The sequence below is a fragment of the Colletotrichum aenigma genome (assembly GCF_013390185.1).
Source record: "Colletotrichum aenigma strain Cg56 chromosome Unknown KSG_Cg56_contig02, whole genome shotgun sequence".
In the NCBI taxonomy this organism is placed as follows: Eukaryota; Fungi; Ascomycota; class Sordariomycetes; order Glomerellales; family Glomerellaceae; genus Colletotrichum; species Colletotrichum aenigma.
In genome coordinates, this window is record NW_023500908.1 from 4,601,892 (window position 1) to 4,615,801 (window position 13,910).

At 55.7% G+C, this 13,910-nt stretch overlaps 2 protein-coding genes across 2 annotated transcripts; both read right to left on the minus strand.

The window, feature by feature from the left end:
• Window positions 1-1,290: 1,290 nt before the first annotated feature.
• MGA2 lies at window positions 1,291-5,673 on the minus strand (the record flags this gene model as incomplete). Its single annotated transcript, XM_037318518.1, has 3 exons — window positions 1,291-1,449; window positions 1,501-4,965; window positions 5,014-5,673. 3 exons carry the CDS (start codon window positions 5,671-5,673, stop codon window positions 1,291-1,293), a joined length of 4,284 nt encoding a protein of 1,427 aa, XP_037182585.1.
• Window positions 5,674-11,450: 5,777 nt separating this feature from the next.
• Window positions 11,451-13,279, minus strand: CGCA056_v003262 (Na(+)/H(+) antiporter 2; the record flags this gene model as incomplete). The annotated part of the gene is made up of 3 exons (XM_037318519.1): window positions 11,451-11,876; window positions 11,933-13,095; window positions 13,162-13,279. 3 exons carry the CDS (start codon window positions 13,277-13,279, stop codon window positions 11,451-11,453), a joined length of 1,707 nt encoding a protein of 568 aa, XP_037182582.1.
• Window positions 13,280-13,910: the final 631 nt, after the last annotated feature.

A 13,910-nucleotide genomic window follows, 5' to 3' on the forward strand; every position in this document is an offset into this window, starting at 1 on the left:
GCTTCCCACCTACGCCGAGAGGAGTAGAGTGAGAGAGCGGGTATGGAAGGAGGGGGTTGTCGGGGTTTCAAATGTCTTTTTACTCATCCCCCTCCGTGACGATGCGCTCGCTGTACATGACCTGGCATGTGTCGAAATGGGACGGGGAATATGTCGGGGTTGTTTGTGTATATGGGGTTATGAAAAAACACTCTTCGAGTTTTGTGTACGTGTGCCGTCTTTGTTTGTGAAACGTGTTGGTGTTTGTGAGGAGATGGAAGATGCTGCGGCACGCGCGCGAGAGAAGAGAGATATGGGAGACCTTCTGTTTGTGGCATGTCTAGTCATGAGGTATGGGGTGGGATGGATGACTTGGCTGAATATATATGAACTTGACCCCGTCGACGACATTGATATTTCACTCAGGCTTTGAATTGGTAGTGAGAGGATGAAGCAGTTTGGTTCCTGTTGAGTGGCGTAGATGAATATGCTTTGCAGGCTTTTGAGGCGTGTTCAGCATCGCGGGCGAGACGGACGATTCACAGCACAAGACCACACACAACCAACCAACCCTTCTACCGCGAGTGAGCATTTCCCCCAAGGCCAGTAAACGTCCACATCTAAGCTCCCTGTCGTTGAAGGATTCTGGATAGCCGGTCTGGATGTGTGTGCAATAGCTACATCTCATTGACAGAGCAAACCTGCATGTTTGAGCACGGCAACGAAACGATTTCTTTGAATGTACCAGTGTGACATTATTCCACGGCCTATACCGACATACATTTACGCCCTCTATATAAGACAACGCAGCTCGTCAGTAACTTCGGTGTGTATATACTACATACAGCCCGTATCCACCAAGGTCATCAAGACCTCCTTGGATATCTACTTCTCCGTCCCAGCAAAACGGTCGACCGAGGCTTTCCCACGCGATACTCCAATGAATGAAGAAGAGCTCAAAAAAGGAGAAAAATCAAGAAAAGATGGCAGCTAATGTTCCCAGTGAGGAGGCTTACTGGTTCCGTGAAAACGATAAGAAAACTGGCTTTTTGCCCTAGAAGCCGCGCTGTTGGCTGTGCGATGTCGATATCCGAGACCTCCCGCCTGCATAGAACGAACGGTGCGGCACTCCCGGCCGCACCAAGTTCCCCCCTCCAATGCTCATTAGAGGAACTGAAAGAACATTGCTCCTCGTTTCCCAGACGCACCAACTCCTGTTCTCCCTATCTCGTAGATCCGAAACCGCGAATAAAGGAGGAACTCTGTTGTGTCTCTCGTAAAAGCGAAGCGGTTGCAATGTGACAAAATGATTTATAGTACCTCGACGACGCGGTCCTGTACATTTCTGACCATGTCGGGCACCTGGTCAAACTTTGCAGCCGAACGAAGCATGACGGCCCAAAGCATGGCGAAGTACTGAGGGAATCGGCTGTACAGCATCACACCCAGTATGCAGGTGAGGAGCGGGATCTGAAGGACGTTAGAGTGTGTTGGATATCAATGTTGAGTTGGTTTACTTACCCAGACGAACCACAAGTTCTTGTCGCTGCGCATCCCCTTGAACTTGGCCTCGCGCGCCCTGAGGAAGTTTTGTTGCTGCTCTTTGGTGATGGCACTCTTACGGCCGATCTTGAGCACACTCGGCACTGGCGTCGTGCTTGATGAAGCCTCCGATATCTCAACGGTCTCAGTGATTTGGGTTCCGACAGCGATAGATCTGTCCGCAACAGCCTCAGCGGCAGAATTCAAAGCCGCGGCTTGCTTGCGGTCAAGCTCCTCCTGAGGGAAGATCTCGTCGTATGCCGGTGGCGGAGCTGAGTTGTTGTTGGTGGTTCTGAAGGCTGACAGATCCCACCAACGCCCGTCCATTTGTCGCGGGTTTTCATCGCCTGACGATCCTGGTCTAGACGTTGACATACCAGGCATCAGCGAAGTAACTCTACCCATGAACGGGTTCTGCTGAAGATACGCCTGGTAGTCCGGCAACATGGGCATTCTCGGCAATGCCGGCATTTGAGGCAGGTTGGGGAAATGTGCCATCGCTTGCTGGAACTGCTGAATCTGAGCAGCAAATTGATCCCTCACGGCCGAGGCTATGGCGGTGGTCGGTGATGCGAGACCTGGCTCAACCTCATCGTGACCTCGTTGCAGTGCTTGTCGGTCTGGACGAGGGGTGAACGCATGCCCACTGGAACGACGGCGCATGTCGAGCCATGAGTCCTCCTCCTCTTCTTCGTCCTCGTAGTCGCCAGATGAGTATTCGGGGCTCTCCTCACCGTCGTCCGCAGATTCTTCCTCGCTGGACATGCCGAGAGGGTCCCATAGAGACCGCAGCGAAGCGGCACTACTGGCTCTGCTGTGAAGAGAACCTCCGCTGCGGGACCGAATGTGACGCTCGCAGCGACGGATGTGCTCAACCACCTTGCGTGATTGAGCAACGTCAGCCGGCCGCAGTCCCGAAAGACTACGGATCGTAGGGTCAGCGCCGGCCTGCATGAGCTTGCGAACGATGGATTCGTTGTCGTTCATCGCCGCCAGATGCATGGGAGTAAAGCCGCCCTTGTCCCGTAGGTCCGGATTAGAACCACGCGCAAGCAACCCAGCAACGAAACGATGGTATCCCAGAGCGCAACCCATATGCAGCATGGTGTGGCCTGTGTTTCTCCTAAGATCCAGGCGAGACATCCTCGGGTTGTCGTCAAGGTCGATCAACTCAAGCAACTTCAACAGCTGGGATTCCGTGCTCATGTTGAAGGTGTTTCCGCCAAACCCACCGTTGCCCGAGGGGCCAGGACCGCCCCAACTGGAATCTCCTTGACCAATGATGCGTTGAGCAAGCTCCTTGACGTCAACCAACTGACCAGACATCTTGTGGCCCAGAATCGAGAGCGCGGTGCGAATGAGCTTCTCCTCGTCGTCGTCGATATACTTGAATACTTGATTCTGCTTGGAGAGGGCACTGAAGGGCTGTCCGGCTTGAGCTTGGCTTTGTTTGAAAGTGACCACGACTGGCCCAGCGACGGGCGCCGGTGGCAAGAGGCACACCAAGGAGGACTCGCCCCAGAAGGTGGTGGTTGTGGCCTTCTGGTCTCCGAAAAGTACCTCCAAGCCCTGGTAGAAGCTCGCGCCAAGAATGGTCACCTCGATGCCACCACACTTGGGTCCTTCGTTGGGAATGATTTTGTGAATGGTTGGCTGAGGCCGTGCTGGAGCAACCGCAGTGGGAAGATATTGCATGGTATTGAATTGACCTTGTTGCACAGCGTTCACACCGTTTGCCAATCTACTCGGGCTTGCAGCGCGACTTTGGTGGGCTGATGCAGGGGCCGAGAACATGGGCATCGCCATATTTTCCATGCTGGCAGATCGGTTGGCGTTGGAGAACAAGGTCTGGTCGTTACTGTTGGGTGTCGGTGGACCGGTAGCGAACGGCTGTGGGATGTTCGACGGAGCTCCATTTTGGAACACAGTATCAGGGGGAGTCTGGAAGTTGGTGAGGTTAGGCGTGAACGGCGATGTGGAGGCAGAGGCTGCCGGTGGCACTGGATTGACAGGCATCTGAGATGGCGGCGGGGTCGTATCCAAGCGAGTCATCGTCATGTGAGCAGGAACCCTCGATCCGCTGGCCTTGCGCTTCTTTGTCATCGGCCCGGCGTGTAAACTCGGGGACGGGGGTCGAGACAAAGAGCGAGCATTCGTTGTCGAGGGTGCGGGGGTTGGCTGCTTAGCCACGGCGTTCGCAGCGGGGAACGACGGAGCCGGGGCCGGAGGCGCGTTACGCTGCAAACTTTGAAGATCGGAGCTGGAATGCGACAGACGGAACGGAGCAGCCCCCGAGCTGAGTGGGCTGGTATCCAGCGGCGTGTTCATCATCGGCACGAGGCTGTTCTCGGAGGTCGAGGCAGCGGGAGGCAATGACGGCAATGGGTGCGTCTTGTGGTCGTCGGTAATCATGATCGACTGAGATATTTCTTGGGCGACAACGCGGTCTTGCCAATCCTTGATGGTGAAGATGACTTGGAAACCCTGCTTCTCTGCATGGTGGCGGCAGTAACAGGCAATGCGCATAGGCGCGTCCACCTGCATCGCTCCAGGAGGAGCTACCGGTTCTGGTCGCCCTGTTACGGTAGAGTCAGATACGACGCCGTTGGGCGTCTGCCACTCCTTGATTTCCTGGGTGTTGAAGACGATCACGCGCCGGTTCTCATCCCGATTCCACATCTCTTCCTCTTCCACCTTCTTGATCTTCTTTCGAGCCGCCCGCTTTCTCTCTCGCGTGATGCAGCCGTTGCAAATGCGAACTTCGCCTCCGTTTTGCGGCTTGTTCTCCTCATCATCGTCCTCACTAGCAGATCGGGCGTTCAAGGAAGGGCTGTGGGTGGCGGCTGCGGCGCGCTGGAAGGCCTTGCGCTTGTTATCCTCGCTGACCATGGCACTAGTGCACACTAGCATGGTGTAGAGCTCTAATGTGTCCTGAGAACGCTCGACTGGTGGCTTCGCTAGTAACTTTGGCTTCGAAATGGTATGTGTGGGCAGGTGGAGGCGCTTGATGCCATGAGGAAGCGGGAAGAGAGTCATCTTGATGGGAATCTGAGTCTCGACGCGGGACTTTGTTGGCGTTGGGTGGATCGTCAACCGACACCCACGGTTAAGGAAGTCGTAGCTGGGTTGGGTAAACATCGGCATATGTTGTGGCATGACTGGTAGACCATCGTGTGCGTGAAATTGAGACTGTATAGACATGTTGTGTAACATTTGTTGTTGCGCGGGGTCCATTTTCGTCGGCCAAAATCCGTTCGGGTTCATAGCGTTCATTGTGGCGGCATTCGAAAAATCTTGACCGGCGCCTCGCGGCGACGGTGAGCTGTTGAAGAAGGCGGCTGAAGGGGATGCCTCATGGCTCGTTATCAAGTTCTGAGACATTGGTGAGCACTCCCTCGAGTTGGTCATTTTCAGTCCGTTCATGGGCTGTGAAATGGAGTATTGCTGGAAACATTAGTCGGATCTCACGATACCGTTCAGCGTAAGACTCACGGAATTCCTCTTGGCGTGATTTCCGGCTCTGGTACTGCTCGGAGGGGGAGCCTTCTGCGGGCCATTGGTGTGAATGGTGGGCATCTCTGGTGATTCCATGTTGACAGCGCTGATAGCGTCCGGACTGCTGGACGCGCTTTCGAAGTCAAACGACTCTTCCATGAATCTGTCGTCGCCCATGTCGAGGCCGGGCAGCGTCGCGTCGGCGTTCCCGCCGAAGAGGTAGACGCTGTCTTCCGGGCGGTCGGCGAAGGCCGCAGTCTCCCAGTCAGGCTTGATATCGGCTCCATCTGTCATCATCACGTCGCCCGCTGTTAAGGCCGTCTTTCCGGAGGCGGAGCTACCGGTCCTTTTTGACGAGGCGGAATCGGAGGACGAGTCTCGGAATGAGTCGACGAGGGAGTCGGGTGATCCAGCGGCGACAGTGCCGTTGGCCAGCAGGGTGGCCTGGGGCTCGAGAGACTTGGAGTCGTGCAGCGACTGCGGTGATTCGAGGAACTTGAGGGCGTTGGGATTGGAGAGGTCGAAGTTGGGCATCGAGTTCGCGGCACCGAAGCCTTCCTCGTCGTATTCCAAGAACTCTTCGAAGTCGATGGTGGCGGACATAACCGTGGCGTGTGGTATAGGGCTGGCACCGACAGCGGCACCAGCAGTCGTCATACCTTGACCAGCAGCAATGATCGAGGATGGAAGTTGAAGCCGACGACGACGGCGACAAGGACGGAGATGGCGACGAAAGGGGTGGTGGTGAAAGCTCGGTCTGGGGATGTTGTGGGGAAAAGGGCGTCTCGTGGTAAAGTGGTGTAGCCCAGGCGGTGGAGTGGGGGCCCACAGCACTGTGTCCCTCTAATGCGAGTCCGACGTGGGAGTCGCGAGTTCACAGTTTTGCAAGGAGGCCACGACTGCGAGAGGGCGAAGGTGCGAGTAAAAGTGGGAGTAGGAGTGCGGAGGCGGGTGTGTCGCACTGGGCAGGGCCGGGCTGGGCTGGGCACACTGCCCAGGTGAGTGTCGCGGGGGGGCGGTGCGGCCGGTGCGGATACACGGTGCAACAGACCCTGAGGAAATGCCGTCGGAGGAATTGTGCGGCAAGGTAGGTACGGTAGGTTGTCACCTAGGATAGCGGCCTGGTGCCTGTCGTTCGTAGGTTCGCCTCGTTGCAGAGTGCAATCTGTACGGTGCGGAGCTGATACGTAGCAGATGGGTAGGGCGACCTAGGAGTCCATCGTGGCGCCGGGAACGCGAATGTCGTCTCTCTCTGTCTGTCTGTCTTTCTTTCCTTCTGCCCGAGAGAATTGTCGCCGGAGAAAGTTGGAGAGTAGGGGAGTGAGAAAGTGTGCGAGGGATTCGTTAGATTGGTTTTTTCTCTCTTGGTTCCCCCGTTCGAGAAGGGGAGTGGTAATATTAGGTTAGGTTATGTTAGGATGGGCAGAGAGGGAGGCAGGAAAAGCCTGCACGGAAATTGTACGCCCAGAATCGGAGGCAGCGTGTCTTGGTCTGTGGCTTCTCTGGTCTATTCGTCGCCAGCATCCAGCTAGCAAACGTCTTGGTGCTGGGCGCATGTACGTACGGACGGACAGTCGAGGCGGTAACAATGTCTCAAAAATGAACCTGTCCCTCTGAGCGGTGACTCCGAAACTGCTGTCCTGGACTGGACTGAACAGGGGGAGGGGCACAATGGGCGGCGCAAATCGGGGGGATAGATGATGCCAATCAGTCTAGCCAATGTCCGTCGTGCCAAAGCCAGTTGCAGTACGTCCAGACCGATGGTGTTGGTGGTGTTGCGTCGGCGGTGCGTCGGCCGTTGAGGAGAGATGGAAGATCAGAATGTCCAGACGGCTGTGCGGTACAGAGTAGAGGGTGGTGGTATCAACGAGCAGACGGGATGTCGATCGGTGTTGTGCAACCTTGACCCCCGGTGACCGGCGAGGTTTCTGGGATGAAGAGAAGAGAAGAGGCAACAACTCTCGCTGGATTTTTGGCTCAATTGGAGTGAAGAGCGGCGCAAAGAATAACGCCCCTCCAGAACCTGCTCTCCAAAAAGACTCAGAAACAGAGGTCGGTCCGCATGCAACGAGCGAGCTTCAGAGAGCCACTCTGGTACGTCTGGTGCGGCAACCCGGGCGGCAGCCGAATCAAAAACACAGGCACAGACACGTCGACAGCACCAATAATGGCGAAATGGAACGAAATGTGGAGCGAAGGCGTTTTGATTGTTTGTGAATTGGGAGCCACGGAGCCTAAAGTCGGTGATGTGTGCCTGTGTGTTATTGTTGTGTGTGCTTGTACATCAGCCAAATGCAGGGCCAGACGCAGCGGCGGCGTCTATGTACGGCGTCAAGGATAGCAATAGCATCGAGTTAAGTAGATAGGCGGCCGAAGATAGGAAGCGACCTGACGCAAGCTCGGGCAAGGTTGGGATGCAGGACTGAACGAGTACGATCATGTTCGGTCTGAATCTTGTCCACTATCAAACCGTCCCTCCTCCGATCTACCTTGCAGGACGTTGTGGTGTAGGTAGGTAGGTAGCATAGCATGCGTCTGTATCTACATCCCCCGTCGTCCTCGGGGAAACACATTGCTGGCAGGGACTGGCAAGTTGGAACGAAACATCGGCACAAAGAGTATGGCAGACCAAAGCTTCCGGGCCATGTTTCCGCAGCCGAGAGAGGTGAAGCTACACGGCGGCGTTGTGGCGTCGGGTGCCCAGTGCTCAAGCTTCCCAAGTTGGCAAGATGAGGGCGAATGCTCTGCCGCAAGAAGGCCAGAGGGAGGGCACGGAAGGCAAGCGACCTTCACCGGGTCGTGTTGAAGGAGCTGGAACTGACTGACGCCCTGTGCTTCCTGAACCGCCAGCGCCAGTGCCAAGTTCCAACGCCAGTCCTTGCCCTTGGGTCCTTGGGTAGGGTGGCAGGTTGATTTTTTTTTTTTTTTTTTTTTTTTTTTAACTTCTTTTTTTACTTTCTCAGGGTGGAAGTGATAAATGCCTGCCTGCCTGCATTACCTACCCTTCGTTGATCTGGGGTGTCCACTTGGCTGCGTACACCTTACCCAGGGCCCTTTTGATACGACGTCTTTTTTTCCTTCTCTTTGCGTACCTCTCTCTCATTGCCTGATCCTGTCCTCTGCATCTGCTGCTGCATTTACGGTCCACTTTGGTCATAGAACCCGAACAACGCACACAAATGGCCAGCTCAGTGTTCGAGCACAGTGGAAAGATCCAGTTTGAGAGGGGCGTGGGTTCGTGGGCAGAAAAAAAAAAAAACCGCGCTTCTTGAGAAGTTGCTGCGTACTGAGTGGGAGAGGGAGGCAGCTAAGGTAGGTACGTATCGTGCTAGACGGCGGAAGACTTACGCGAACGCACCGTGTGGCACCTGCGCCATGCGCCGCCAAGACAGATGGCAGTCTTCCTCCGAGCGCCCACTCGAGCGCCCGAACTTCGCTCAAGCCACTCTCTTTTGGTCCAATGGGCATTTTACTTGCTTGGCACAAAACTCGACCGGGGAGGGTCTGAATACAGTGCGACCTCAAATAGATACCTACCTTAAGGTATGGATAAGTTGATGAGTAACAAGACCACATCCGCCTCCCTTCCATCGTTGGGGTCTGGCTCGTCAGCTCCGACTGATAAGCAGCCGCATTGCGCAGCATGCAACGGGCAACGAGTAGCGCAACACCTGCTCCATTCAGGGCAGCTCTGAGATGCACGGCAGCCCAGGCCAGGGCATCTAAAACACACGCGTCGAATCCACGGGTACGGAGTCCTGGTAAATTGCGACATTACGCTACCGCAGGTGACTGAGATGACCGCCCTCGAGAACGACTCACTTTGCCCTCGTTTGCGCAGTATTTCTGCCAATCCGCTGGCCAATGTCGCACCCACTTCAGCCCAGAGAGGATCGCCCTCATTCCTCGGGGCCCCTCCCCCCATTCCACTTGCACTGTTTCATTCAATCCAAACGTCCAAGAACTCTTACGGCATGCCTGCCTGCCTGCCTAGGCGCCTCCCAAGGCCCTGATCAATCGGGTCCCACTGGGCTGACCGAGGTGTGGCCAACAGGACCTTTCTACCTACCCAACCTACCTTCCCTTATGGTGCAAGGTAGGTGTGGTAGGTTGGTGAGTAGGTGCGCATGGCCATGCACCAGCGTCGCAATCCCGCCACCGCCTTCCTTGCTCTGACTTGCCTCACCCCGGCGCTGACGAGCACTTGGCCAACAACCAACGTCAATCTTCCCTCATCTTGCAGCGCATTCTCTGCAAACCAACCAAGACAATCTTGAAAACTGGCCCCAACTCGCAACCGGACTCAACAACGGCGGCCGACTCCGACATGGAAAGAGTACGGATACGATCCTGTTCTTGTTCGTACGCAGACATTCATCGCCCGCCATCGTGGAAGCCATCGCCAGGTTCCCCCTTCTCTTGCTCCACCAAGAGAGACGCTTTGGGTTAGGTGGCGTGCTTATTCTAATAATGTACAGACGGCTTTTCGTTTCTCACACAATATTGACTGACGGCCGTTACTCCGTTGTTGACGAAAGCATCATCTTGACCTTTTCTTCTGGGCTCGAGTTACACCGAACCAACCACTGCCGCACAGAAACTAACTCTCGCACGGACTCTGTCATCCACCTCCGAACACACGGCCGGCCGTCTCAGCGCTTAGCTACCTCTTGCCGCTAAGCAAGCTTGAAGCCGACGGATAGTACACCGCGGGCAGTAGTGGTCGGTTCATGTTCTGGGTGCGTTCCCGGCGAACCTAATCATGGTACTTGCAAGCTAGTGTACCGTACAACTGCAAGGCCGGGTGCCTCAGACCTTAGTTGCTCTCACTATGCAGCAACTCCAAAGCACCTTCCTCAAGAACAGATGATGCGACCTTGCGGCGTCTCCTAAACTTAACTTCGGCCGGACCGTTCTACTACCCACGAAAGCTCCCTACTTACCCATTCTTCCAGAAACCACCCGATCTTCTTCACACGGTCCAAGACATTCTCTTCTCCCCCGACTCACGGCTCGGGAGTCATGCATCCCATTGGCTCTGCTATCTCTCTTATTTCCCCTTATACATAACACGCTGGGCTGATGCTACACCCAAGCCCGCAATAACCTGGCACGCATCTCTCTTGGTGGTCTGTTGCAGGCAACCGGCCCCGAATATCGCGGCAGACCGGCAGATGACGGGCTGAGCACGATATGAAAACGGATGCGGGCGACGTTGTGCATCTTGCATATCCGATGTCAACTCTTTCGGGATGCACTGATAGGCTCCCGCGGCGCTTCCTCCCAACGTCAGGAACCAGAACCCGGCGATTGAATGCAACCCTCTCCGCAGGATGGTGTCAAGCTGCACCACTACCGCAACCCACACACGACACCACCACCACCACCACCACCACCACCACTATCCTTCCTCTGTGCTGTCAGCAAGAAAATATTCAACAAAGCCGATCATGTTCCTTTCCGTGGCGGCCTTTCCTAGCTTCCTGCCCACGCCTCGCCTCGCCCGTCTGAGCGGTTTTCTTTACCGCAACGCCGCCGTCCCAGCCAACCTCCTCCTCATCCCCAATGATGCAACGCTTTAACCTGTCAGCCCCGACGTCGCTCCGAATCTCGCAAAAACCGACTTCAACACCACCCCAAATTGCAATCGGCCCCCCCTTCAGCCTTTTGCCGCTCTGTATCACCCGTCATAATCGTCCGCAACCTGCTGGCACAGAAGGATCTTTACTTCCACGCGCAAGAAGATGATTGAATTAGCACAGCCTGCATAAACTCATTATGTAAACCTTGCGCCTCTGAGAGTGCGGCGCATGAAAGTTGGCCTTCATCTGACCTAGAACGAAACCCAGAAAGAGTTATCAGCTGGACCCGATGGCGGCGATAACCCTAGTTCACTCGCCGTCCAGGATCAGCTATCGAAGGAACCGCCGATGAGCAAGCGTCAGTTGGCGTCGCACAGCAATCCGACCCCGGACGTCTCGCAAGTAGGTGGCAGTCCAATAGTAGCACACTGCAGAAAAGGGCGGCCCGAACCAATACCGACGGCAGATCAGAGGAAAGTGATGTCTAATTATTAAAAAGCAAGTATCTAAAGGCAGACGCACACACAATTTTGATTGAGTTCTAGACTCTCTGGGTTCAGAAGACAGGAATAGATCCAGCTCTGAACGCCATATGAGACCTTATTGACAGCGGGAAGCGGGAAGAGGGAAAGCCTCCAAGCCTCTGCCCGGGTGTTCCTTATAAACACGGACATCTCCGTGCATGGCTGGCTGGCTATCCAGCCAATCCACACGACCGTCATTAAACGGCGTCCGCATATTCAACTTACGCAAAACACTTGAATGTAGGAGTCTTCTTCACTGAACTGCTGCATGCTGCTGCAATATTGCTAGTTCGTATCACAGACTCTGCGGCTCCCGGGAAGATTCCTGTTACGCAGGCGCCTCGTCAGGGAACCGGATGGTGCGATTGGGAAGCTCAAGTGGCGGTGGCTGGTCGGCCACCCCCTCAGTCCGGACATCTCCGGCCTCGGGACCTGGACGGGGCGGATCATCGGCACGCTTCGGCGTGGACGTGCCTGAAGTAGGACCATCGGCCATCCTTCCGTGGATGATGGAACCTCCAATTCTGTAGACTGTCCGGCCGCCCTCGTCATCGGACGGGGTGCCGGACTCGGCATCCGCGACTCCATTGGATGCCATGGACCTGGACCGGCTGAACGGGAATGCAGCTCTGCCGCGGATGCGGAACGAACGCGGCTCATCACCGTCACTACTCATGAATGAGACACCTCGGGACAGCGTCCGGGGCGCGTAGTAGCCGAGCTTGCCGAGCGGGATGCTCAGCCCGTGGACCACCTATGTTTATATTATACCGGCTCCTCTCAGCGTGGACGTGGTAGCGGGTCACTTACTATACTGCAGACTGCCAGAAACCAGACGACGACTCGGACAACCTCACCCATGTTCTTGACGTCAGATCGGGGCTCTTCGCCCTCGTTGAGGGTGTGCAAGAACTCGAGGGTAACATAAAGGTAAAACACGGCAGACACTCCAATGGGGCCAAAGAAGCCAACAAAGATGGCCTGCTTTACCTCCTCGATCTGCGGGATGATCTTGTGGATCGCAAAAACGAATGGAAGCCGTCTGAGCATCAGTACCAGGATGCCCAGCGGGATGAGCCGGTAGATCGGGATAACTTCGTTGTGAAGGAACGAGTTCCACGGGATGACAGCCCCGTACCACAAGAAGACGGAGACATTCAGAAGCATGTCCAGGGTAGGCTGCAGTGAATCATCGACGGTGGCGAGACGGAACCAATCGTCCCAGGTGAAGGCGTTGCCGGCAATGAAGCATGCCAGCACATCATCGCTACCAATCATTCCACACGTGCCCACGATGAAGAGCGCCAGCGAGATCGCGAACACTAGGAAGCTCTCGCGGTCGACGTACTTGTGACTCTCTGCCCACCTGAGCAAGACTCTCGCCAACCAACCCACAGTGGCACCGTAAATGATGCTCAGAATGATGGTGTACCCCCACGTCTCCCCGAACCACAGCCCCATCGCGAGGCCAGCTCCTCCAGACTGCTGTTTGCCGCCGTCGCCAATGTACTTGATCAGATACAGCGCGAAGAACAAGAATGGATATCCCAGCCCGTCATTTGCTCCGCTTTCAGCAATGATCAAGTTTTGCAGCTCCTTGGGGATGTTGTGATCCGCAAATCGCCCCTTGACAATAACGTTAGACAACACAGGGTCTGTGGGCGTAACGCAGGCGCCGACGGCGAGCGCGTGCAGGAACGGCAGGTGCGGCACCAAGGCCCAGACAAGCAGGCTCGTCGCGAGCCACATGCAGGTCATGACGGGCCCGACGAGGAGGGCCATGGGCTTCCACTGGGTGCGGAGGTAGCGGCTGGGCAGCTGCACGCCGGCAAGGACGAGCTGCACGCCGAGGACGAGGCGAGAGAAGGCGAGGGTGACGCTATCGACGTTTTCCTCGGTGCCGGCGTATTCCAGCGGTCTGATGAGATTGGCGGCTGGGGGCGAGAAGGCTACGCCTACCAAGAGGGAAATCACTGCCGAGTCTTGTCAGCCACCTTGAATATCGTGGGGGAGATGTGCAGCCGAATGGCAAAACTTACGAGCTTCAGACAGGTAATAGTTCTCCTTGCAGAGGTACGACACAAGTCCAAACAGCGATATCCATCCTCCCAGCACACCGACAATGATGTTGAAGTTGGTAACCGCCAAAGTAGGCATCGCGCCTGTGGTTCGGTCGCAAAACTAGCCAACCAAGCTTTTGCCAAGATCCCTTTGCCCACAATTTACGTATAGCAGCCCAAGATGACCCCGCGATCTTCTGCGAGATGCTCCAATGAGAGTCGCGATCGGGCACTACTACGTAGCCAAGCAAACAGTGGACCGGGCCCTGCACCGGTCAATCTCGAATATGCAAACAAAATGGCGTGTGTTTTGTCTCCTTGCCCTGTTTAAAGGTAGTAGGTTGTTATCGAATCGCGTGGTTCAGAATGACGACGAGGAATGCGGCGCTTGCTGCGTGGCTGACTTTCATTGGGGTGCGTTCCGTCCTTCTTTCGTCCTCCCTTGCGTCCTCGTCGCTGCTGTTGCGGACCTCTTCGTCGTGTGAGGATCCTCGAGGGGACTGAGACAACCGAGGCGGTCTGTCAAATAGGCGGGCCTTGCTGGTGACGTCGGCCTTTTGATTGGGTCGCAGCGATCTATGGCGACTGCACAATGGTCCTTATCTGGACAGTAGATGCGGAATATTGATGCAGTGAGCCAGAATTGGCGGGGTCAGAAGTGTCAAGAAGTCTGGGCAGGTCTGCGACAGTGGCGGAGAGGAGAAAGAAGAGAAGAAGAAAGGGGACAG